Source organism: Salmo salar, chromosome ssa15 (assembly GCF_905237065.1).
Source record: "Salmo salar chromosome ssa15, Ssal_v3.1, whole genome shotgun sequence".
Classification (NCBI taxonomy): domain Eukaryota; kingdom Metazoa; phylum Chordata; class Actinopteri; order Salmoniformes; family Salmonidae; genus Salmo; species Salmo salar.
In genome coordinates this window covers 67,962,476-67,990,224 of record NC_059456.1, presented here as the reverse complement: position 1 = coordinate 67,990,224, position 27,749 = coordinate 67,962,476, and the positions used below count along the sequence as shown (strand labels likewise).

General features: G+C 43.0%; 1 protein-coding gene across 1 annotated transcript; it reads left to right on the top strand.

The window, feature by feature from the left end:
* The first annotated feature begins 450 nt into the window (after window positions 1–450).
* On the top strand, window positions 451–27,749 carry mgll (monoglyceride lipase). The gene is given in 8 exon segments (NM_001140001.1): window positions 451–529; window positions 2,335–2,479; window positions 12,231–12,337; window positions 16,032–16,168; window positions 21,123–21,233; window positions 21,486–21,575; window positions 25,488–25,703; window positions 26,618–27,749. Coding segments are annotated over 7 exon segments (909 nt in total). The 5' UTR covers window positions 451–529; window positions 2,335–2,354; the 3' UTR covers window positions 26,741–27,749.

Below are 27,749 nucleotides of genomic sequence, written 5' to 3'. Positions count from 1 at the left end.
ATTTTCGTAGAAAAAAGGCTGACTATCTAATGTTCCAGAGCTGCACAACAGTAACAATCAAAACAAATCCAGTATTTGAACATGAACATTTAACAACAAATGTTAATTCTGTTTATTCTCGGCCTCTGGCAAAACATAATCTATTTTATTCACCAATTATCTGTTTTCCCATAACCTCTAGCTAATACCAGCTCTGCTCTGGACATGCAGAACACATGCGGAATGACAGATGTAATATATATAGAGAGCGAGAGAGAGAAATTGAAATGAGAGAGCGAGAGAGAGGGGGGGCAAGGAGACCCCATTTGGGGCTCAGCAGAAGGACAGAGTGGGTAGAGAGGAGGTCTAGTACTAGAAGGTGCCTCCGTCACTGGGAAAAGGGTTTCAGTCAGTGTGTATTGATGTTTTCTCGCGCACGCCTCTCTACATTCTTCAGCCTACGAGCGGCCACGCAACATCAGCAGAGAGCGCGGAGAAGGCAGAGCCGTCTGTGAGAAAGCGCAACTTTACAGACCTTTCAGGACATAAGGTTGGTCAACTTTTTTTGGACATTCACCATCATTAAAAAAAACAAGTTCTGCATGCATTGCTTCCATTCTCAGCCTCTGAATACTGTTTCAACAGATACAATTGTTGCTCCTTATAACAATGTGACAAATGTGACGGGTATGCCAATTACATCACAAAAATGTCACGTTTTGTTACATTGTTAAAAGGAGCAGCATGGTTGTTGAAACAATATTCAGAGCTGGACGGGGGACCCATATGGCCCAATGTAAATATCACATTCAGCCTGTCAAAAAGAACATGAAAGGGTTACTGTAATTTCTGGTTAAATATTTGTCACAGCTAAAATGGGGGAAGGAGGTAGAGTTTTTTGTAGGCTATTTTACGCCACTTATGACAGCGCCAAAGCTGGTAGTGTGAGTCTACAGTGTCACATCATGTCCCTTGAGACTTTAATCTATCTAGGCCCTATCTACCAATATTTATATCAGTGGCACTGCCATCAATAGATAATTGACTCATAGGCTATTCCAAGGCGCACATTGGATAAAAAGTACATTTGGTATCGCAAGCCTACATAAACTTGACGTAGGTTATTATTAGGCAATAGCTGAAACTAGACCTCAGGAAATAGCGCGGTCTATTTTTACTGACAGACCCTTTTCCATGACATTCATTCTAGCCTACATTCTTCATAAACTTCTGTCAAATCTAACTATGCTGTTCAAGTATAGACACCTGAGTTGATTAACCGTTCACAGGATTGGTTAACTCTTGAGGTTGCTAGGGTCTCCACCGAGCTAGGTAAATCTGCTTTTAGTTTTAATGCACCGTATTGCTGGAACAAAATTCAAAATAGATTTTCATCTTGATGTTCTGGTGCCGTTCAGCAATTTAAAGTATTGATTGGGAACTTATTTGTGTAGAAATGTAACTGTTTTTCTGGTTGATTTCTGATGTTTTATTTGTGATTCCCATGACTGTATTTTTGTATTTTAATGTGTAGGATTATATTTTTGTAGTATATACACCTTTGTAAGGGAGACCTAGTGTTACAGAGTCTAGTTTGATAGATAATCAACTAACTGGGCTGTTCCCTGGACCCAGTATGTAGGGGTTGTACAATGCTTGAACAATTACATTTTAGTCATTTAGCAGACGCTCTTATCCAGAGCAACTTACAGTAGTGATTGCATACATTTCATGCATTTATTTGTTTAAATTTTTTTGGTACTGGCCCCCCATGGGAATAGAACCCACAACCCTGGTGTTGCACACACCATGCTGGCGTTGCAAACACCATGCTCTACCAACTGAGCCACAGGGAAGACTGAACTTGACAAATGTGTCTGTCTTTATTATTCTTTATTATTTCATCTAACATATAGTACAAAAACACCTAGGTCTCAATGTGTTTCCCTGTTAAAATAAAGGTTAAATAAAAAGTCACTCACCTTGACTGCACTATAGCCTGTTACTGTAACAGAGCCTATATGGCAACCCATTTGCACTAGCCATTGCCATAAAACTCAGCTGAGGCGCATGGAGGGGGTGGGGGTGGTAGTGGAGGGGGAATGTGACCACAGTCACCTGGGGAGAGGAGAGTTGAACATAGGTTTATGGTTCCATGACGAATGTCGCTGTATCGAATTGGAAAAATTCCTTCGGAGCCGCTGAGTCGCTTTCTGCTGAGCTCCAGCCGGAGAATTAATGAAAAATAGCAAACAATGAATGTCTTGGTCACTTGCATGTCTTGGTCACTTTTCGCTGGTCTGTCATATCTGTACAGCATCGACCTACTATCCGTTCTCCCTGTTTATGTTGCAGCGTGGGTCCTAGGCGTCTACATGCCCGAACCAGAAGATCCGCGTCGGACTCCGCAAGGTGTCTCCTACGCCGACCTGAAGCACTTCGTCAATGCCGACGGACAGCACTTGTTCTGCCGCTACTGGGAGCCGGATGCCCCACCAAGGTCAGTGGATGAAATGTCATGTGAGGTGTAAAACCGGACATGTATGGTATGCTAGAGACTGTGATAGATTCAACTAAAATAGAACCTAATGTTCTCCATTCAGTGAGTTATATGCTCCTGTGCTTGCCCCCTGCTCCCTCATCCCATAAAACCCATCTAAAATGGAACAGACTCCACTACATCAGAGAGTTGGCCCTGGAAACAGAGAGGCCCACACAACATCTGGACTGTAGTATCACACCAAACCATGGAGCCTGCAGTGTAACAGACTCACCCTCGCTCTGGAATCATTTTACATTTGAGTAATTTCGCAGAGTGAACAAAGGCACAAAAACAGATTTTTCACCTCGGGGATTCGAACCAGCAACCTTTCAGTTACTGACCCAAGGCTCTTAACTACGAGGCTACCTGCCGCTTTAGTTTTCCATAAACCACCACTAGTTATGTGAGCATGTTCCTTGTTTGTGGGCGGATTGAGAATCTGTCTCGCATCACACACACAGCTCCTGTCATATAGGCTAGCCTACAACATGTCACTGAGCCATTCTTTTGATAAGAATGGCGCCGGACGAGATGGCTGCCATTTTACGATCTCCTAACCAATTATGCTATTGTGTGTGTTTTTTCACGTTATTTGTAACTTATTTTGTACATAAGGTTTCTGCCACCGTCTCTTATGACCGAAAAGAGCTTCTAGATATCAGGACAGCGATTACTCACCTCATACTGGACGAAGACTTTTTCTTTAACTAGTCGGACATGAAGGATTTACTTCAGACACTCGACAAGGCCCAAATCACCGTGATTCCCATGAGAAAGAGACAGAGATATCTGGAATGTAGGTTGGGGTACCTTGTAAGGATTCGACGGCGAGTGGATAATCTGCCTCCATCATCAGTCCTACTAGCCAATGTACAATCATTGGATAACAGAATAGACAAGCTATGATCATGAATATCCTACCAACGGGACATTGAAAACTGTAATATATAATGTTTCACCGAGTCGTGGCTGAACGGCGACAGGAATAACATACAGCTGGCGGGGTTTACGCCGCCTCCGGTAAGACAAGGGGTGGTGGTATGTGTATACTTGTAAACAACAGCTGGTGCACGAAATCTAATATTAAGGAAGTCTCAAGGTTTCGTTCGCCTGAGGTAGAGTATCTCATGATAAGCTGTAGACCACACTATTTACCAAGAGAGTTTTTATCTATATTTTTCGTAGCTGTCTATCTACCACCACAAACCAATGTTGGCACTAAGACCGCACTCAATGAGATGTATAAGGCAATAAGCAAACAGGAAAACGCTCATCCAGAGGCAGCGCTCCTAGTGGCCGGGGAATTTAATGCAGGGAAACTTAAATCTGTTTTACCTCATTTCTACCAGCATGTTAAATGTGCAACCAGAGGAGAAAATAAAATCTAGACCACCTTTACTCCACATACAGAGATGCATACAAAGCTCTCCCTCGCCCTCCATTTGTCAAATCTGATCATAATTCTATCCTCCTGATTCCTGCTTACAAGCAAAAGCTAAAGCAGAAAGCACCAGTAACTAGGTCAATAAAGAAGTGGTCAGCTGACGGAGTTGCTAAACTACAGGACTGTTTTGATAGCACATACTGTAATGTGTTCCGGGATTCTTCCGATGGCATTGAGGAGTACACCACATCAGTCACTGGCTTCATCAATAAGTGCATCGATGACGTTGTCCCCACAGTGACTGTACGTACATACCCCAACCAGAAGCCATGGATTACAGGCAACATTCGCACTGAGCTAAAGGGTAGAGCTGCCGCTTTTAAGGAGCAGGACTCTAACCCGAACGCTTATAAAAAACCCTGCTATGCCCTCCGACGAACCATCAAACAGGCATAGCGTCAATACAGGACTAAGATTTAATCGTACTACACCGGCTCCAACACTTGTTGGATGTGGCAGGACTTGCAAACTATTACAGACTAAAAAAAGGAAGCACAGCTGCGAGCTGCTCAGTGACACAAGCTTACCAGACCAGCTAAATTATTTCAATGCTCGCTTCGAGGCAAGCAGCACTGATGCATGCATGAGAGCATCAGCTGTTCCGGATGACTGTGTGATCACGCTCTCCGTAGCCGTTGTGAGTAAGACCTTTAAACAGGTCAACATTCACGAGGCCGCAGGGCATGAAGGATTACCAAGACGTGTACTCCAAGGATGCGCTGACCAACTGGCAGGTGTCTTCACTGACATTTTCAACCTGTCCCTGACTGAGTCTGTAATGCCAACATGTTTCAAGCAGACCACCATAGTCCCTGTGCCCAAGAACACTAAGGTAACCTACCTAAATGACTACCGACCCGTAGCACTCACGTCTGTAGCCATTAAGTGCTTTGAAAGGCTGGTCATGGCTCACATCAACACCATTATCCCAGAAACCCTAAACACACCTTAATTTGCATAACGCCCAACAGATCCACAGATGATGCAATCTCTATTGCACTCCACACTGCCCTTTCCCACCTGGACAAAATGCTATTCATTGACTACAGCTCAGCGTTCAACACCGTAGTGCCCTCAAAGCTCATTACTAAGCTAAGGACCCTGGGACTAAACACCTCCCTCTGCAACTGGATCCTGGACTTCCTGACGGGCCACCCCCAGGTGGTAAGGGTAGGTAACAACACATCTGCCATGCTGATCCTCAACACGGGGGCCCCTCAGGGGTGCATGCTCAGTCCCAACCTGTACTCCAAGGTTCACTCATGACTACATGGCCAGCCGCGACTCCAACACCATGATTAAGTTTGCCGACAACACAACAATGGCAGACCTGATCACCGACAACAATGAGACAGCCAATAGGGGAGAAATCAGAGACCTAGCCGTGTGGTGCCAGGATAACAACCTCTCCCTCAATGTGATCAATACAAAGGAGATGATTGTGGACTACAGGAAAAGGAGGACCGAGCACGCCCCTATTCTCCTCGACGGGGCTGCAGTGGAGCAGGTTGAGAGCTTCAAGTTCCTTGGTGTCCACATCACCAACAAACTATCCTGGTCCAAACACACCAAGACAGTCGTGAAGAGGGCACGACAAAACCTATTCCCCTCAGGATTGAAAAGATTTGGCATGGGTCCTCAGATCCTCAAGAAGTTATACAGCTGCACCATCACTGGGACCAAGCTTTCTGCCATCCAGGACCTCTATACCAGGCGGTGTCAGAGGAAGGCCCTAAAAATGGTCAAAGACTCCAGCCACCCAGTCATCGACTGTTCTCTCTACTGCCGCATGGCAAGGACCTCAAAGTCTAGGTCCAAGAGGCTTCTTAACAGCTTCTAGCCTCAAGCCATAAGACTCCTGAACAGCTAATCAAATGGCTGCCCAGACGATTTGCATTGTCCCCCCCCCCCATTTACGCTGCTGCTACTCTCTGTTTATTATCTATGCATAGTCACTTTAACTCTGCCTACATTTACATATTACCTCAATTACCTCGACTAACCTGTGCCCCCACACATTGACTCTGTACCGGTACTCCCCATCCTCACCGCGGTCTAGGTGCTATATAAGTCCCATATTTTATTATTATTACCACCATCTGTCCCTAGAGTACCGCTAATTTAATTACTTCTATTAACAGTAGTGTGGGTCAGTTTATAGTAGTGCATTTTAATAGTAGTTTGTTTAGCATGAGCTATAGTTTAGACTGAAGGCTAGTTTGGGCATCTCATATGGTGGTGGGAAAAGCAGATAGAAACATATTTTAGGGCATTCTGTTCATGTGGTGGCATCATCTATAAAAATTCACATTTGGTATAGATATCTACAAGCTATCCTATGAATTCTCCCCTTTATGATAAGAGATTCTGTGAGATTCAGTCTCAGATTTTAAAGATTGGAATAAAATAAATGCCTGTTTACAACATCAAATTCATGCAACTTCTGCCATACATGTCCATTGATGACATCACTTACTGTGCATTTAGAGACTAGAGAGTGAGGGACTGCTGGTGGAAAGAAGTAGGTGAAAGGTGCCGGGAGAGGGGATGGCACCTTTACAATGATTGACAGATCTTTCAATAAATAATCTGGGGGCTGTGAACCAGTGAGACCTGTCTTTCTTTGTATACACAGGGCCGTAGCTATATACAGTGCCCTCAGAAAGTATTCATACCCTTTGACATATTCCACATTTTGTTGGAATAGCCTGATTTAAAAATGTATTAAATATGTTTTTTCTCACCCATCTATACACAATGGCGTATAATAACAAAGTGAAAAGATGTTTGTATATTTTTTTGTACATTTATTGAAAACGAAATACCGAAACATCTAATTTACATAAGTATTCACACCCCTAAGTCAATACTTTGTAGTAAAATCTTTCACAGAGTTTAAAGCTTTGAGTCTTTCTGGGTACATATCTAAGATCTTTCCACACCTGGATTGTGCAACATTTGACCATTATTCTTTTCAACATTTTTAAAGCTCTGTCAAATTTGTTGTTGATTATTGCTAGACAAACATTTTCATGTCTTGCCATAGATTTTCAACTATATGTAAGTCAAAACTGTAACTTGGCCACTCAATAACATTCACTTTCTTCTTGGTAAGCAACTTCAGTGTTGATTTGGCCTTGTGTTTTAGGTTATTGTCCTGCTGAAAGGTGAATTCATCTCCCAGTGTCGGGTGGAAAGCAGACTGAACCAGGTTTTCCTTTAGGATTTTGCCTGTGTTTAGCTTTATTACATTTTTTCATCCTGAAAAACTCCCTAGTCCTTAACGATTACAAGCATACCCATAACATGATGCAGCCACCACTGTGCTTCTAAATATGGTGAGTGGTACTCAGTAATTTGCCCCAAACATAGCACTTTGTATTCAGGACAAAAAGTGAATTGCTTTGCTACATTCTTTGCATTATTACTTTAGTGCCATGTTGCAAACACGATGCATGTTGTGGAAATGTTTTATTCGTACAGGCTTCCTTCTTTTCACTGTCAGTGAAAAGTTTGTATTGTGGAGTAACTCCTATGTTGTTGATCCATCCTCACTTTTCTCCTATCACAGCCATTAAACTCTGGAACTGTTTTAAAGTCACCATTGGCCTCATGATGAAATCCCTGAGCGGTTTCCTTCTTCGCTGGCAACTGAGTTATGAAGGACACCTGTATCTTTGTAGTGACTGGGTGTATTGATACACCATCCAAAGTGTAATTAATAACTTCATCATGCTCAAATGGATATTCAATGTCTGCTTTATATATTTTTACACATCTACCAATAGGTGCCCTTCTTTGCGAAGCATTGGAAAACCTCCCTGGTCTTTGTGGTTGAATCTGTGTTTGAAATTCACTGCTCGGCTGAGGGACCTTACAGATAATTGTATGTGTGGGGTACAGAGATGGGTTAGTCATCAAAAAATCACATTAAACACTATTATTGTACACAGAGTCCATGCAACTTGTTAGGTGACTTGTAAAACACACTTTTACTCCTGAATTTATGTAGGCTAGCCATAACAAAGGGCTTGAATACTTATTCACTCAAGACATTTCAGCTTTTCCTTTTTAATTCATTTGTAAACATTTCGAAAAACATGATTCCACTTTGACATGTTGGGCTATTGTGTGTAGGCCTGTAACAAAAAATCTCAAATTAATTAATATTAAAATCAGGCTTTAACATAAAATGTGGAAGGGGTGTGAATAGTTTCTGAATTCACTGTATGAGGACACCGAGGTCCGGACCTCTGTAATTTTTTTAAATTAAAATATATACACTACAGGTCAAAAGTTTTAGAACACCTACTCATTCAAGGATTTTTCTTTATTTTTACTATTTTCTACATTGCAGAATAATAGTGAAGACATCAGAACTATGAAATAACACATATGGAATCATGTAGTAACCAAAAAAGTATTAAACAGATCAAAATATATTTTATTTTTTAGATTCTTCAAATTGCCACCCATTGCCTTGATGACAGCATTGCACACTCTTGGCAAGATGAAACAACTTAATATCGCCATCTGCCGGCCTTTGGGCTACTGACCACCAGACCTCCAGGGGGCCCTATTTATTTTGTTTGTCTCTCTCTCACTCAGATATCATATTAAGCCATGGCAAAATGTGTAGAATTGCAGGAAATGAGCTTTACAACTGCAAAAACAGTTGTTCTGTAAAGCAAACTTATTTGTTTACCTTTTTGTTAATAAAATACTTTTTCTGCTATCAGATCCCTTCGTACAGTACGTATGCAATTATTGGTTTTTAATCCCGGCGCTGAGTTAATGTGAGTTAAGGTGTAGTGGCTAATTGTATAACTCAGGGGTTCGTAAACTTTTTTGGCCCATTTTGATATCTGAAAATTCTCGCGACCCCAACCATGGGAAAATAATTATGTCGTTAAGTAGGTATTTCTTCTCAACTCGCTATCATATACTTTTAATGTGGGGCTATGACAGTCAGTTGCAAATTAGTCTTACATAATGTATCTTATCTCACCACCACTAATGAGATGGGTGTGCTTGATGCATGTCGCGTTGAAGCTTCTCTAAATCAGGGAGGGTGGTCGACAGTGCGCACCTCATCTCTGCTGTCACATCCAACCTGGATCGATATTTGGTTTTAATGCAGACGAGAGCACTGAATCCAGCTTCACACAGATATGGCGAAGGAGTTTTATGGTGCTTTCAAGAAAACTGTGAAAAATACAAGGCCAAATTATGACATCGGTGATCTTCAGGTTGGAAAGTCAGGGCTCTAGAAAGAGGCCCGAGTAGGAATTCTGTGTTGGATGACCGTTCAAAACGATTATTCCCAGTCGGAGCTTGTTTTGATTTAATTTTATCTTTTAGATTTGAATAATTTTCATTTAGATTTTGAAGGTTAACCACATTACAATGATTTTGAGACACAAAGACAATATTATAATATATGTGTTTTTGTATATATATTATTTTCTCCAGGATTTGGGAAAATCCCACACAACCCCATTTTCATATCAGGCAACCCCACATGGGGTCGCAACCCCTAGTTTGGGAACAGCTGGTATAGCTAATAGGCTATGTGTTTGTAGATCGACTCCGGTGAATGAAGCTACAGCAACCATTGTGATAATGGCTGGGGACATTTTTGCTTGTTTATGCTGTTCTCCAAATAGAATTGTATATATTTTTTAATTGTATAGAAATGCAGTGAATGAGCTTCAACTTTCTAAAAATGTCTTGGAAATTTGAAGAATTTCCAATCCCCCCTGTCTAGACCTCACTAAAACTCAGACCCTGGCTACGGCCCTGGCTCCACACACATGCATGCGCACGCAAACACAGACTAGTGGTTAGAGCATTGGGCCATTAACCTAAAGGTTGCTTGTTCAAAATCCAGAGCAGACAAGGTGAAACATCTGTCCTTGAGCAAGGCACTTCAACCTAATTGCTCCAGGGTCATCATTGATAATGGCAGACCCTGGCCGTGACCTCACTCTCCTAGCATGTCTCAGGGAGAGTTGGGATATGCAAAAAACACATTTCCAATTCACACATGCGTATTAATACACACGTATAAACTGGGTGGTTCGAGTCTTGAATACTCTGTGTTGCGTCGTACTTAAGAACAGCCCTTAGCCGTGGTATATTGGCCATATACCACACCCCCTCTGGCCGTATTGCTTAAATAACGCACGGTGTAATTGCACGGTATAATCCATGAATATGAAGTTCATTCTTACGTGTTCTATATTTGAGCTGCTTTTGAAAGCAAAAGTCGAATTGAAAACATTATTGGCATTGAATTCGATTTTCATAATAGCAAGCTAGGATGATGGTTTGGTTAGCTACGCTAGCAAGTCTGTTTGTTTGGCTACCAAGGCAACTACTGTGGCTATCTAACTAGCTAGTAAACTTGATAGCTACTTCAGTGGATGTTGGCACATTTCTACTGGCAAATAAATACATTCTAGCGGCAAATACAGTATGTCAATTTATAGCCATGGTATAAAAGGGATAACCAACCCAGAGCTCTATGCGTTCTCTGGAATACAATAACTCTGTCGAAGGTCAGTTCCACTCCTTCCATGTCGTGCACTATTTACCTGAGAACGCATAGCCCCTCGTTGATTATCCCTTACACACAGTGCATGTGTGAAATATGACAAGTATAAACACCCACCAAATGATGTATTATTAATTACACACACACACACACACACACACACACACACACACACACACACACACACACACACACACACACACACACACACACACACACACACACACACACACACATAGTTAAGAGGGTCATTACACTATTGATGTTTGGAGTCAGGATTACAAGAATTCCCTACCAAACAAGGCAGGCTTGAATGTTTGTCTTACTGCTTTTTTTTCCTCACTTCCCTTCTCTCTGGCTTTCTCACTGTCTATTACTCTACATTTTCCGTGATCAAAGTGGAAATTACATCTGTATCAAGGCATGCTTATTTGGCACTTCTGGTTTTAGCAGTATTCACCTGCGCTGTCCTCAGTCCCCAGCCCTGCCGTAGTCAGTTAAATTAGGGTTTTGACCCTGAAGTGTTGAGCGGCTCTTAATCTGATTAAGACGCCAGTGTTCAGGCCCTGGCCCATTCACAACCTCTACCTCTATCGCTCCCTCCCTCCCTCGACCACACACGTACAGGTTGATACGCCGTACAGAGTTCAGTCTGCGTCTCATGAAGACGATTATCATCTTGGCTTGTTTAATGCTGTGTCGAAAACGTTATGTTACTTCGGGCTGGAGGCAGCATTTGGGTCGAAGCCACATTCTGTGAGACAAGTGGGTTTCAAATTCCTTGGAGGAAGAGGGTGAGATAGAAAGAGAGGGAGCGGGAGAGAAAGAGAGAGGGAGAAAGTGAAAGGGGGAAAGAACATTTCAACTCCCCACTCCCATTCCCAAGACACTGAATATACTCACCACAATCCACTGAGATAAGCTCTATAGAAGCCCTACTGTCCCATGTGTGTTGGGAACATTATGTTCACACAAAGGCGCACTATGAGCGGCTCCTCAGCCAACAAGTGCAGGGCAATCTCTAGCTAGCCGGAGGCTCTGAAATAAGAACGAGAGAATGAAAGAGAGAGAGAGAGAGAGAGAGAGAGAGAAACTGGAACAGAGAAACCACTAATGAAGCTTGATGAACAGCTACTCTCTCGCTCTCTCCCTCTGTTCCATCTCTCTCAATCTCTTCCATTCACTCTCCTTCTCTGAACACGTTCAAGCTAATTGCATCTGACTGAGAGATTCACTCCGTTTTGTAGACTGGTTATAAACAGGAACCAAAGCCTTACCGGCAAGCTGGGTTGGTTCGCCGCTCTTTCCCATGGCTATGTGTCTGTTTATTGGAGATTCCAACCCCTGTCTGGTTCCAGTTAACTCTGCTGTTCCTTGGGCAAACAAGGGTGTGGTGCGGTTCAGATAACTGCTTACACTGAAAGACAAGATGTGGAATGTTTTATTAACGACGAAACCCTTCGATGGGCGATCAAGAGGATGTTCTCACAGAGTTGTTGATATGATCACTATCTAGTCACTGGATGAGTGGACTCAAGTCCCAACCACGTCCTTCCGATAGAGGGATCGCCAACTCAATTAGGGACAATCAAAAATAATCTGAGTGCCCTCGTCAACTAATTGCAACACCCCCTCTGAGTGTTTTAATATAGTACAAGAGGTGTGCATGAAATGTGACTGACTTCACTCTTCTTCCTTGTGTCCTGCAGGGCTCTGGTGTTCGTGGCACATGGGGCAGGAGAGCATTGTGGGCCGTATGATGAGATCGGCCGGACCCTGAAGGAGCAGTCCATGCTTGTCTTTGCGCACGACCACGGTGAGCCAAAACACGCTGCAGCGGTGTTGTAGTACGCGATCAAGTGTTAGATAGGTGTATTATCCTTTCAGCATTACAAATGTGCAACTTTAATGAAATGTTACTTTAAAAAATGGTTGGAAAGCAACTTTTGGCACTACCAAGGGACTTGGGCATCGACTTAGACTCGAGGCTTTAGTGACCTGACTACATCACTGTCATGCAGCGCTTCTTAGTAGAGTCACAGAGGTAGCACTTCATTTTACAGTCACCAAATTGCCACCAAAAATACTGGAGAAGTCCTACCCATTGCAGCCACATCATTTACTGCTAGTAAAATACCAGTGGAAATCTTACCATAGACATATGTGATGCCACGGCGTAATATGTCTGTTATCGCTAGAACAGTTTGTACGTTTTAGTATAGAATAGGAATGGTGACTGAGTGTCACCCAGTCTCATAGTGAAGTAGAGCAGGTCCCAGTTGTGTTGAGCAACAGCTCTAGAGTCAACGCCAAATGAGAGTTGGAACTCCCTGTTCCCTGTGATCTAATGAGTGACAGGTCATAGAATGTCAGTGTACAGCACTCCACAGAGACCTCTGGGAATGTCATCTTCATTAATGATTCATATTGTGTCAAAGTAAAACGTGACCTATTAACATGGATTTTTTTCCAAGGTTATTATACAGTAACGATGTAATGTTCGTCATAGGAAGTGGACCAAGGCGCAGCGGGTTGAGTGCTCATTATAACTTTATTTAGAACACTTATCAAACAAAAACAAGAAAACGAACGGACGACAAACAGTAATGCAGGCTACACACAGCTATGCACAAACAACCTCCCACAATTCCCATAACAAACACACCCTATATATAGGACCTTCAATCAGAGGTAACGATAAACAGCTGCCTCCAATTGAAGGCCTAATCCCAATAAACTAAACATAGAACTAAACACCCTAGATCAGACATAGAATTACACAACATAGAACCTAACCAAAAACCCCGGACTAATCTAAACAAACACCCCTCTACAAAACACATATGCCAACAAACCCCGAACCACAAAAACAAACACCCCCTGCCACTTCCTGACCAAACTATAATAACAAATAACCCCTTTACTGGTCAGGACGTGACAGTACCCCCCCCCCAAAGGTGCAGACCCCGGATGCACCTCACAAAAAAAAGATCTACAAAAATAAACCCCTCAAACTAAAGGGAGGGAAGGGAGGGTGGCTGCCGTCTCCGATGGTTCCCGTGCTACACCACCCCTCCCCAAACCTCCTACTGTGGAGGTGGCTCAGGCTCTGGCCTTAGTCCCCCACCTAACCAGTCCACCCTTGCTGAATACCTCGGCCTGAAGCGCGTCACGGTAGACCTCGGACTGTTGGGCGATTCTGGGAGCTCCGGACTGCAGGGCGACTCTCTCGGTTCCGGACTGTGGGCCGTCTCCCTCGGGTTCCGGACTGTGGGCCGTCTCCCTCGGTTCCGGACTGTGGGCCGTCTCCCTCGGTTCCGGACTGTGGGCCGTCTCCCTCGGTTCCGGACTGTGGGCCGTCTCTCTCGGTTCCGGACTGTGGACCGCCTCTCTACGGGGAACTGTCACCGGAAGCTCTGGACGAGGCACTGTTGCCGGAAGCTCCGGACGAGGCACTGTTGCCGGAAGGCCTGATGCGTGGGGCTGGCTTAGGACGTGCCAGACTAAGGACACGCACCATAGGGCTAGTACGAGGAGCAGGGACAGGACGAGCTGGACTGGGCTGACGCACTGGAAGCCTGGTGCGTGGGGCTGGTACTGTCTTCACCAGCCGGCTAGCACGCACCTCAGGACAAGTATGGAGAGCTGACTCAGGTGACATCAATTTAAGGACACGCTCCGTAGGGCGAATGTCGTGCCTAAAACACCAACACAGCAGCTCTCTCATATCTTTCTCCTCCAATTTTCCCATCAACTCCTTTACTGTCTCTGCTTCGCTCACCTCCCATTTCGCCCCGACTGGCTCTGGTTCCATCCTCGGCTCCGCCGATCTGTCCATGTGCATCACCCCATAGCACGGAGCCTGACCAATAACAGGTTGCCTACGATAAGCACGGGGAGTTGGCTTGGAGCTTAACCCTGGCCCAGCCAAACTACCCGTGTGCCTCCCCAAATTATTTTATTGGGGCTGCCTCTCAGGCTTAAATGCCACCCGTGTGTATAGAGCCTCATACCGGCGCCGCTCCGCCTTGGCTGCCTCTATCTCCTCCGGTGGGCGACGATATTCCCCAGCCTGGTGCCATGGTCCAGCCCCGTCCAGGATCTCCTCCCATGTCCAAGTTTCCATATAGTCCACATAATTCCTTTGTAGCTACTTCCCCCGCTGCTTGGTCCGTTTGTGGTGGGAGGTTCTGTAACGTTCGTCGTAGGAAGTGGACCAAGGCGCAGCGGGTTGAGTGCTCATTATAACTTTATTTAGAACACTTATCAAACGGACGACAAACAGTAATGCAGGCTACACACAGCTATGCACAAACAACCTCCCACAATTCCCATAACAAACACACCCCTATATATAGGACCTTCAATCAGAGGTAACGATAAACAGCTGCCTCCAATTGAAGGCCTAATCACAATAAACTAAACATAGAACTAAACACCCTAGATCAGACATAGAATTACACAACATAGAACCTAACCAAAAACCCCGGACTAATCTAAACAAACACCCCTCTACAAAACACATATGCCTACAAACCCCGAACCACAAAAACAAACACCCCCTGCCACGTCCTGACCAAACTATAATAACAAATAACCCCTTTACTGGTCAGGACGTGACAAACGAGAATGATGTTAATAAATGTTGTGTTAAAGGGATTTTTCATTATTTTGTCTACGACATTTTTTTTTAACTCAATGTTTTTCATTGCGTTTCAAAGTAATTACAGAAATATTTAAATCATTTTTGGATTTTTGACACATACGAGCACGCATACGCGCACACACACACACACACACACACACACACACACACACACACACACACATACTTCACTGCAGAAGAAAAATGAACAGCATCCCGTGACTGACAGACACCAATGGGCTTCCATTGCTCCATTATCAGTGGAAGCTCTTATGGGGAGAGAAACAAGTGAGAGAGAGAGAGAGGGGGGGTGGAAGGATGGAAAGTGAGAGAGGGTGTACGGCACATGTTCTGAATGTTGAAACTGTAGCTGGTGTCGTGGTGCCATGGCAACGCACCTTTTACATAGCTTCAGCAGCATGTTCAGAGCAAGGTGTTGGAAGGTAATGGGAGGAGGGAGGGACAGCTGGCATGATAACATAGGATGGATTGGCACGTACGGAGATGGAGAATGGCTCTCCCTCTCTGTCTCATCTGGCTCGTCTGTACAGAGAGTAATGAAGGGTAGAGTGGGAAATGTTTCCTCTATTGTCTCTGTCAATTACAATGGTGCCTTGTCCTCATCTCTCTCCCTCTAAATCTATCTCTCTCTTGCTCTCTCTCCCTCTAAATCTCTCTCTCTCTCCCTCTAAGTATATATATATATATATATATATCCCTCTAAATCTATCTCTCTCTTGCTCTCTCTCTCCCTCTAAATCTCCCTCTCTCTCTCATTCTCTCTCTCCCTCTCTCTATATATCTTCCTCTAAATCTTTCATTCTCTCCCTCTATATCTATCTCTCCCTCTTTTTCCCTCCATCAGTTGGCCATGGCCAGAGTGAAGGAGACCGGATGAATATTAAGGACTTCCAGGTGTTTGTCAGAGACTCCCTCCAGCACATTGATCTGATGAAGGGCCGACACCCCGGCCTGCCTATCTTCATCATCGGACACTCTATGGTACGGCACATTCTGTAGTCTGCTCGCTGACCAAACACTGGGGTCACTCTGTGGTACGGTACCCTCTCTAGTATCTTCCTTGTCAAAACACTGGGGTCACTTTCATGAACTAACACTCGGACGTGATTTTTTTTGCCCCCTTACTGGCTCAGACTTTTTTTATTCTTACTAGCTCTGACTTTGCTGATAGCTACTGTATTGAGGGAAATTGTACTTACTATGCTTGTGATATGTGGTTGTCCTACCTCACTGTATTAAGATGAATGTACCAACTGTAAGTCGCTCTGGATAAGAGCGTCTGCTAAATTACTCAAATGTAAAATGTCACTATGGTACTGTACCTTCTCTAGTTTATTCCTTGTCCAAACACTGAGGCTGTATCATTGCCAGCGGCTATGGCGTTTACCTCTCAACACAGGAGAAAGAGTTCTCAGAAGTCATAGGGCCAGGGTTAGTTTGAGGCTATATCCATTACACAAACATTATACAAGGACTTCGTTCAACACACCTACACTCGGTGTGACTCAGATGACCACAGATGCTCTGACATCACAGCTCGTGCGTCTATGCTCATCGAAAACGGTGTCCTTTGAAAGTCTAGCTATGTAAATACCAACAGGGCCAAGTCAGACCTTAAAAGGGATTTAACGTATTTAGCATTACAGGCCTCATTTACCTTCCCTGCTGCTCTGCCACTGTTTGCTTGTTCTGCTGTTCTATGACTGATCTCTGCTGTAAAAGCGGCTGAATAATGGAAACCACCTATAGCCTATACGTTGAGATCCTCGTTGTGATAACGTCCTTAAGATTCTCTCATGCACCACCAGCTGTGCACAATTAGACAGCCTTCCCTCAGGTTTGACATGCAGTTCAAATAAGATGACTTTGCTTTACTAGGAGCGGAATGTAGACAATTTTACTAGAGTAAATGTTTAAACAGGACGTTTTAATGGGAAGTTATTGTAATGGAAAAACCTGTGGAGTGTGGTACGGCCTGGCATTTTACAGGCATGTGGGCCAGTTTCCCCGACACAGATTAAGCATAGTCTAAGACTAAAAGTTCTCAATGAGGAAGCTCCATTTAAAGTCGTTTTTAGTCCAGGACAAGGCGTAATCTGTGTGCAGCAAACCAGCCATGAATGTACAGTTGAAGTCAGAAGTTTACATACACTTAGGTTGGAGTCATTAAAACTGCTTTTTCAACCACTCCACAAATTTCTTGTTAGCAAACTATAGTTTTGGCAAGTTGGTTAGGACATCTACTTTGTGCATGACACAAGTCATTTTTCCAACAGTTGTTTACAGACAGATTATTTCACTTATAATTCACTGTATCACAATTCCAGTGGGTCAGAAGTTTACATACACTAAGTTGACTGTGCCTTTAAACAGCTTGGAAAATGCCAGAAAATTATGTCATGGCTTTAGAAGCTTCTGATAGGCTAATTGACATAATTTGAGTCAATTGGAGGTGTACCTTTGGATGTATTTCAAGGCCTACCTTCAAACTCAGTGCCTCTTTGCTTGACATCATGGGAAAATCAAAAGAAATCAGCCAAAAACTCAGAAAGCAATTTCCAATTTCCATCCTTGGGAGCAAATCAATCCCAGAACAACAGCAAAGGACCTTGTGAAGATGCTGGAGGAAACCGGTACAAAAGTATCTATATCCACAGTAAAATGAGTCCTATATCGACATAACCTGAAAGGCCGCTCAGCAAGGAAGAAGCCACTGCTCCAAAACGGCCATAAAAAAAGCCAGACTACGGTTTGCAACTGCAGACGGGGACAAAGATCGTACTTTTTGAAGAAATGTCCTCTGGTCTGATGAAACAAAATTAGAACTGTTTGGCCATAAACCATCGTTATGTTTGGAGGAAAAGGGGGGAGGCTTGCAAGCCGAAGAACATCATCCAAACCGTGAAGCACAGGTGTGGCAGCATCATGTTGTATGTGGATATATTGAAGCAACATCTCAAGACATCAGTCAGGAAGTTAAAGCTTGGTCGCAGATGGGTCTTCCAAATGGACAATGACACCAAGCATACTTCCAAAGTTGTGGCAAAATGGCTTAAGGACAACAAAGTCAAGGTATTGGAGTGGCCATCACAAAGCCCTGACCTCAATCCTATAGAATATTTGTGGGCAGAACTGAAAAAGCGTGTGCGAGCAAGGAGGCCTAGAAACCTGATTCAGTTACACCAGCTCTGTCAGGAGGAATGGGCCAAAATTCACCCAACTTATTGTGAGAAGCTTGTGGAAGGCTACTCAAAATGTTTGACCCAAGTTAAACAATTTAAAGGCAATGCTACCAAATACTAATTGAGTGTATGTAAACTTCTGACCCACTGGGAATGTGATGAAATAAATAAAAGCTGAAATGAATCATTCTCTCTACTATTATTCTGACATTTCACATTCTTAAAATAAAGTGGTGATCCTAACTGACCTAAGACAGGGAATTTTTACTAGGATTAAATGTCAGGAATTGTGAAACACTGAGTTTAGATGTATTTGGCTAAAGTGTATGTAAACTTCCGACTTCAACTGTATATGAAAAAGCCATGCTTAGAACCCATTAGACTGTAATGTATGAGCAGTGTCAAATTGGGCATTTCCTGTGTCAGAGGCAAATTCCACCACCACTATTATCGACATTAAAGCCCCGACGCCTGTGGTCTCAGTCAACACAAATGGCATGTTTCAGATTAGGAGAATCTTAATCCAGAAACAGGCTAGTCCAGATACATGTGGTCCCAAATAATCATTTACTGCAATACTTGCACTGGCCGCTGATGAATTTATCATGACACCAGGCGAGACCCAAATGCAGACACAGGAGGCAGATGGTTGGAGTCTTACGATATTTAATAATCCAATAGGGTAAGGCAAGAGAATGATCGTGGACAGGCAAAAGGGTCAAAACCAGTTCATAGTTCAAAAGGTACTGAAGGGCAGGCAGAAACAAGGTCAGGGCAGGCAGGATGATCAGGCAGGCAGGAAAGTAGTCCAGAGTCAGGCAGGGGTCAAAACCAGGAAGACTATCAAAAAGAGAATAGCAAAAGGAGTACGGGAAAAACACGCTGGTTGACTTGACTAACATACAAGACAAACTGGCACAGAGAGACAGGAAACACAGGGATAAATACACTGGGGAAAATAAGCGATACCCGGAGAGGGTGGAGACAATCACAAGGACAGGTGAAACAGATCAGGGCATGACAGAATTGACTGGTGACCCTCACTGACTTCACTGCCCTCACTGCACTCAACAACAAAGTCCAGTTCCTCCAAACTCCATCCCTCCTTCTCTCTTTCTGTATTTCCTGACCCATTCCTTCCTCCTTCCCCCTCTCCTCCCCTGGCTCTGTACGTCTGGCCCTCTTCCATGTCCCACTTCTTCAGTGCTAGGCCTTTATGTAATGTCAGTATGTTAGCGCCTTACATAACCACAATCAGAGTCTTCATAGTGTGAGGGGACGCAACACAATGCAAGTATTCTTTCCCTCAGTGCAAGAGGGGATGAGCTTGTGTGTGTGTTTCTGGTGGAGGCCTCTCTTGGTATAATCAATTCCTTAAAGAGCACCTCTGTTCCCCTCGCTCACCCTTCCTGCTCAACCCTCCAAAGGCCTCTCTCTCTCTCTCTCTCTTTCTCTCTCCATTCATTCTTAGCTCCTTCAGTCAGGAGCCGTTACCCCAGAAAGCCTTTCTTGGTATGGGAAGGCCGTGACCCAACATGGACCGTTTGGTGCCGATATCACTATCAAACCCTCCAATACCAGCTCAGAACTAGCAGGGAAGATTCACTAAATTCACTGCAGTTCACTCACTGTTTGACCAGTCAGTTGAATCAGGCTGAAACTAACCCTGGATGGGATTTGACAAAACAGAATAAGCATTACTCAATCAACAACTTGTTTGTGGTCTCTCGATTAGTTAGTATAGATATACATAGAGACACATTTATTCAATTAAATTGTATGGTTATCGCTATATAGATTTAGCCGTGTTTGCGATGTTCTGTGCATTTGTCTTTCATTTCATTCGCTGGTGGGAAATGTTTTTCTCAACAGCCCATCTCTTTAGAGGCTCACTCGATAGAGGCACCCACTCTCATGAATATTCAAACATCTGACAAAGAGAGGGCAGACAAACACTGTTCAAACAAATTTGCCTCCCAAAAGCCCTCCACAATTATCCGTGCCAAATTGATTGATTCTAGGAAGCCGTTGCGTAACTCCTAATTAGTTTACCCTCGCGTATTTGATTTAAAGGAGAACTCCATCCAAAAACGATCTTTTGATATTTGTTTCGTTAGTCCATTGTTTGGTTGATATAGTCCCAACATGTTTTGCGTCAGCACTCAAGTTTTCAAGATATATTACTTTCAAAATACAGAAATACAGTGAGTATACAAAACTCTTTCCGTGACACAGACTGACCAGGTGAATCCAGGTGAAAGATAGATCCTTATTGATGTCACTTGTTAAATCCACGTCAATCGGTGTAGATGAAGGGTAGGAGATGGGTTAAAGAAGGACATTTAAGGGGGGGTGCAACTCAATATTAGGAAGGTGTTCCTAGTGTTTGGTATACACAGTGTATAGCCGGTATGAGCCGTGCACTGGCTCTGGATAAGAGCGTCTGCTAAATGACTTAAATGTAAATGTTTCTGTTTTTTTCATGTTATTCAATTGTTACCATGCACCTGCAACAAAGATAGTGTAAGGGTCGACGCTGGTAGAGACAAAGATAGCTTAGATGTGTGAGTGCCTTTTGAATTGTATTTCTGTATTTTGAAAGTTATAGATCTTGAAAACGTCATTGCTGACATGCAAAACATTTTGGGATATCAGCAATGGATTAATGAAACAAATACCAAATTATAGTTTCTGGGTGGAGTTTTCCTTTAAATCACAAAAACGTCATCGTTTCTCTTCCCTTTTCTCTTCAGGGTGGAGCCATCTCAATTCTGACGGCATGTGCACGACCGAACGACTTTGCCGGCGTGGCTCTGATCGCTCCTATGGTCAGGGTGAACCCAGAGTCTGCCACGCCCTTCAAGGTGAGTTTTGCCCATAGAAATAGGCTTTACTTCCTGTCTACCCATTACCCACCTATTCTTTAACGGGGATGCCCGTTCTAGGAATTATATTTCTGGGGTTTTACCTGCACCCAGTCCCCTCACATTTAGCCTGTCACCAATGTTAACAACTCTATACCATGTTATTAATCCCTTTTCTAACCACTGACCTGAGCTGTATTAGCCCCCTACATGCCTTTGTAATCTCTGTGGTTGCTCCTCTTTGTTCTACAGGTTTTCTTGGCTAAAGTCGCAAATCACATTGTGCCCAGTCTCTCTCTGGGCTTCATTAAGTCTAAATGGATTTCACGGGACCAAACACAGGTAAATCTGGTCTATGGAATGTGTGTGTGTGTGTGTGTGTGTGTGTGTGTGTGTGTGTGTGTGTGTGTGTGTGTGTGTGTGTGTGTGTGTGTGTGTGTGTGTGTGTGTGTGTGTGTGTGCATCCTCAGTGCGTACACACACACACACACAGCGTTTTAAAGGCTGCTCCACAATAGAGGCTTGACTGAGATCCAGATCGTCCAGCTGTCTGTTTTGAACCGGTCCGGAATTGGCGACAGAGAGAAACATTTGCTGTTTTTTTCAGCTATTTTCCTGCAATTCTGGAACTGTTTCCATGGAGCTGAGATAAAATGTTGCAGTGTGAAAACTGCACTTCCACGCATTTTGCCATGGCTATTTTTGTGTTCTTATGCTCAAACATTAATACAAAACCAATGGGGACCCCAGTCGGTGCCCCTAGGTACGTACCCTGCGTGCGCCGTCAGTAATCCAGCCATGCCAAAAATACTCCTACATTTTGTGACTTTTTGATTCTCCCTGACAGTCTAGCTTTCATTTTGGGGATTTCTAGTTGTCAAAGGTTATATTATTCAAAAATATATAGATCAATTGTATTTTCTACATTCAGTGCTTTCAGAAACTTTTCGTACCCCTTGACTTATTCTAAATTTTGTTGTGTTAAAGCCTGAATTCCAAATGGATTTTAGCAAATGTTAGTAAAATAAAATACAGAAATATCTCATTTACATAAGTATTTACACCCCTGATTCAATACATGTTATTATCACCTTGGGTAGTGATTACAGCTGTGAGTCTTTCTGGGTAAGTCTTGCACACCTGGATTGTACAATATTTGCACATTATTCTTTAAAAAATTCTTAACCTGTCTGGGAACCTGGGACGTTTGCGTCCCACCCTAGTCAACAGCCAGTGGAATCGCATCGCGCGAAATACAAATACCTCATAAATGCTATAACTTCAATTTCTCAAACATATGACTATTTTACACCTTTTATAGATACACCTCTCCTGAATCGAACCACGTTGTCAGATTTCAAAAAGGCTTTACAGCAAAAGCAAAACATTAGATTATGTTAGGAGAGTACCCTGCCAAAAATAATCACACTGCCATTTTCAAAGCAACTAGCATGCATCACAAATACCCAAAACACAGCTAAATGCAGCACTAACCTTTGACAATCTTCATCAGATGACATTCCTAGGACATCATGTTACACAATACATGCATTCTTTGTTCGATAAAGTTCATATTTATATATAAAAACAGCATTTTACATCGGCGTGTGACGTTCAGAAAATATTTTCCCTCAAATGTTTTCCCTCAAATGTGAATCAGCGCTACAATTTACAAAATTACTATTCGAAAACATTGGTCAAATATAATATTGTCATTCAAAGAATTATAGATTAACATCTCGTGAATGCAACCGCATTGCCAGATTTAAAAATAACTTTACTGGGAAATCACACTTTGCAATAAACGAGGTGCTATGCTCAGAAAAATAGGCTAGGCGATACAGGTTAGCGCCATCTTGGAGTCATCTAAAATCAAATATACTATTGTAAATATTCACTTACCTTTGATTATCTTCATCAGAAGGCACTTCCAGGAATCCCAGGTCCACAACAAATGTAGTTTTGTTCGAAAAAGTTAATAATTTATGTCCCAATAGTTCCTTCTTGTTAGCGCGTTCCGAAGGCTACTCAAAATGTACGAGGCGTGCGGGACTTGTCGTCACGAATGTGCAAAAAATATATATTTACGTTCGTTCAAACATGTAAAATGTTGTATAACATAAATCTTTAGGGCCTTTTTCAATCAGAGCTTCAATAATATTCAAGGCGGACGATTGCATTGTCTTACTAAACGTTTCGGAACGTTTAGTAAGGGCGCCCGCGTCATAGTAGTAATGGCCCTCCCTCTATGACCAACTTTCCAGGCCTCTCGTTCGGTCAGTTTTTACCAGAGAAGACTCAAACCACTTTGTAAAGACTGTTGACATCTAGTGGAAGCCTTAGGAAGTGCTAAATGAATCCTAACTCAGGGTGTGTTTCATAGGCAAAGTGTTGAAGGTGATTCCACAAATCAGATTTCCACTTCCTGCATGGAATCTTGTCAGGTTTTTGCCTGCCATATGAGTTCTGTTATACTCACAGACACCATTCAAACAGTTTTAGAAACTTTAGAGTGTTTTCTATCCAAATCTACTAATTATATGCACATTCTAGTTACTGGGCAGGAGTAGTAACCAGATTAAATCGGGTACGTTTTTTATCCGGCCGTGCAAATACTGCCCCCTAGCCCCAATAGGTTTTAATGCTCTGTCAAATTGGATGTTGACAGAGCAAGACAGCCATTTTTAAGTCTTGCCATAGATTTTCAAGCTGATTTATTAAGTCAAAACTGTAACTCGGCCACTCAGGAACATTCAATGTCTTCTTGGTAAGCAACTCCAGTGTATATTTGGCCTTGCGTTTTAGGTTGTTGTTCTACTGTAAGGTGAATTTGTCTCCCAGACTGAACCAGGTTTTTCCTCTAGAATTTTGCCTGTGCTTAGATCTATTCAGTTTATTTGTAATCCAAAAAATCTCCCTAATCCTTGGCGATGACAAGCACACCCTTAAGATGATGCAGCCACCACCATGCTTAAAAATATGAAGAGTGGTACTCAGTGATGTGTTGTGTTGGATTTTGCAGTTTTACTTTACTTTATTGCAAACTGGATGCATATTTTGGAATATTTGTATTCTGTACAGGCTTCTTTTTTTCACTCTTGTCAATTAGGTTAGTATTGTGGAGTAACTACAATGTTGTTGTTCCATCCTCAGTTTTCTACTGTCACAGCCATTAAACTCTGCAACTTTTTTAAAGTCACCATTGACCTCATGGTGAAATCACTGAGCTGTTTCCTTCCTCTCCAGAAACTGAGTAAGGAAGGTCTCCTGCATCTTTGTAGTGACTGGTTGTATTGATACACCATCCAAAGTTTAATTAGTGACTTCACCATGCTCAAAGGGATATTCAATATCTGCTTTCTGTATTTTTACCCATCTACCAATAGGTGTCCTTCTTTGCGAGGCATTGGAAAACCTCGCTGGTCTTTGTGGTGGAATCTGTGTTTGAAATTCACTGCTCGACTGAGGGACCTTTACAGATAATTAGGTTGTGTGGGGTACAGGGATGAGGTAGTCATTCAAAAATCATGTTATACACTATTATTGCACACTGAGTGATATCCATTCAACTTATGTGACTTATGCACATTTTTACTCCTGAACTTATTTAGGCTTGCGATAACAAAGGGGTTGAATACGTATTGACTTAAGACATTTCAGCTTATCATTTGTAAAAAATATTTGAAAAATAATAATTCCACTTTCACATTATGGGGTATTGTGTGTAGGCCAGTGACACAATCTCAATGTAATCTATTTTAAATTCAGGCTGTAACACAACAAAATGTGAAAAAGCAAAGGGGCGTGAATACTGCCTACTGGACGTTAAAAGATGCCTACTGGACAACTTATTTGTATTGCTTTTAAATCTTAATGAATTTTAATCTTATTAAATACTTTGTTCTAGCTAGCTATTTCTGTAGGTAGCTATCAAGTAAACACAATGATAGGCACTGTACTTTCCGTCTAGTTTTAGTCATTTAAGTTTGCACTGAAAGCCTTTTTCTATCCCGAAAATGTACTTTGAAAAAGGTCTAAAGTTTTTATTTTGGTGTGGCGCCAACAATTTAGCAGCGACACACCACCGTGAGTGTTAGATACTGTACAATGATTGTATTCAGGCCATATCTTATACAGTAGTATGCACATCATGGGTCAATATTGAGAAAGTAACCCATATGGCACTTGGCTTTCAGTGAACATCTAAGGGAAATGCTCAGTGGTCACTCAACAGTCTCTTCCTTTACCCTGCAGGTTGAAGCATATGACACTGATGAGTTGAACCATCATGGTGGAATGCGGGTGTCATTTGCCATGCAGCTGATAGGCGCGTCGGAGCGGATCGAGAGAGAAATCCCCGCCATCACCTGGCCCTTCCTGCTTCTCCATGGCGACGTCGACAAGCTGTGTGACATCGGAGGGTCCCAGATGATGTTTGACAAGGCCCCGAGCGCGGACAAGAAGATCAAGGTGGGACTAGCACCAGAGCCATATATTTCGATCAAATATATTTCGATAAATATATAGTGTGGTTAAATATATACTACCGTTCAAAAGTTTGGTTTCTCTTAGAAATGTCCTTGTTTTTGAAAGAGGCCCACTATCAGCAACCATCACTCCTGTGTTCCAATGGCACGTTGCGTTAGCTAATCCAAGTTTATCATTTTAAAAGGCTAATTGATCAGCAGAAAACCCTTTTGCAATTATGTTAGCACAGCTGAAAACTGTTGTCCTGATTTAAAGAAGCAATAAAACTGGCCTCCTTTAGACTAGTTGAGTATCTGGAGCATCAGCATTTGTGGGTTCGATGATCAATTAGCCTTTTAAAATGATCAACTTGGATTAGCTAACACAACGTGCCATTGGAACACAGGAGTGATGGTTGCTGATAATGGGCCTCTGTACGCCTATGTAGATATTCCATTAAAAAAATCTGCCGTTTCTAGCTACAATAGTCATTTACAACATTAACAATGTCTACACTGTATTTCTGATCAATTTGATGTTATTTTAATGGACAAAAAATATTTTCTTTCAAAAACAAGGACATTTCTGAGTGACCCCAAACTTTTGAACGGTAGTGTATGTCTCTGACTAGCACTGCACAGGCCAAAACAGACATGTCGACAGACCTGAATAGCTCAGACACTGAGTCATACAAACTGATATAGACAAGCCAGTATATTTAGAATGGACACCATCTTATCTGCTCTTGAACTTCTCTATTTTTCTTGTCTTTCTCTATTTGTTTAACTGGCTGTTCGAAGTCCATACATCATCATCACTTGTCACACTAAAGAGAGAGGGGGAACAGAGAGGGTGAGAAATAGGGAACACAGAGCGGTAACAGATAGAGCTAATCGTGTGTTCTCTCTCTCTTTCAGGTGTATGACGGAGCATACCATGCCCTGCACCATGAACTCCCAGAGACTGCGGCGTCAGTGCTCAAGGAAGTCACCGGCTGGATCTCCGAGCGTCTCCCTGCGTCTCCTTCTCAGGGGTCTTAGTCTCCTCTTCTTCTGCACCCCCCCATCCCAACCAACCCCGCCCTCCATGCTGTATTACCACTGTATGAACCTCAAACCTTTCTACATTTGTACTGACCATTTGCAATACTAATGCCAACTTGTCAGTAATCTTTGGACCCCTAGGGCCATTGTACGGAAGTTCTGATTTCCTAGGCTCTATATTAGGGACAACAGCTGTGCCCCAGATGCCAGGCGGCAGGTCATAGTACATATATCAGCCATGTCTCTCTGTACTGAGTTCAAAGAGAGCCATGCTGAGAGCTGGGCCAAGCGCAATTCACAGAGGCATTTTTGTCATTTGTAACCACGGTGATCACCAGGCCGACAGAAACGTGTTGAATTCCCCCCATGCTGCGGTGCTCCCTTTTGTGTGTTGCCGTGGAGACAACTGGCCTTTGTTCTCCCCTCCATATCTCAGATCTTCTGTTCATAGAGTCAAACATCTTGGACTCGTTTGAATGCCCCAGACTGCTGCCCCCAATGGTTATTTGTCAGAACTGCAGGGTTTAGGTGGCTGCAGCCCAAGACAGAGAAGCTGCCCGTTACCATGGCAGCATCTCAGAAAAAAAGGTTGAATCCATTGGAGCGCCACTGTAAAACGAGGCATGCTGTGACCCATTATACAGTAGATGCTGTGTACAGACAAAGGCATCACTTCGCTGCATGTTGTCTCTGCATTTATGAAGATGACAGGGCCTTAGTGTACCACCCGCAACATCAACATTTATGGGTGTTCCCCATAGTCTGCATTGGACTAATACAGATTATAATGTATTGTTATGAGTGGAAAGCCCACCTATCTTGTTACATTTATGATTGATGGCTTACTGGCCAATCGGATGAAAGCTCTCTTCTTATATTGTTTGCACGCTGGTTTGAGCGTCAGATTGACTTGACAGATGGCCCCGGCATGGAACACATAGATATTGTGCTGGAGCTAGTCCGTCTTTGTGTGGTTAACAAACTGTCAATAAACAGCAGAAAGAGA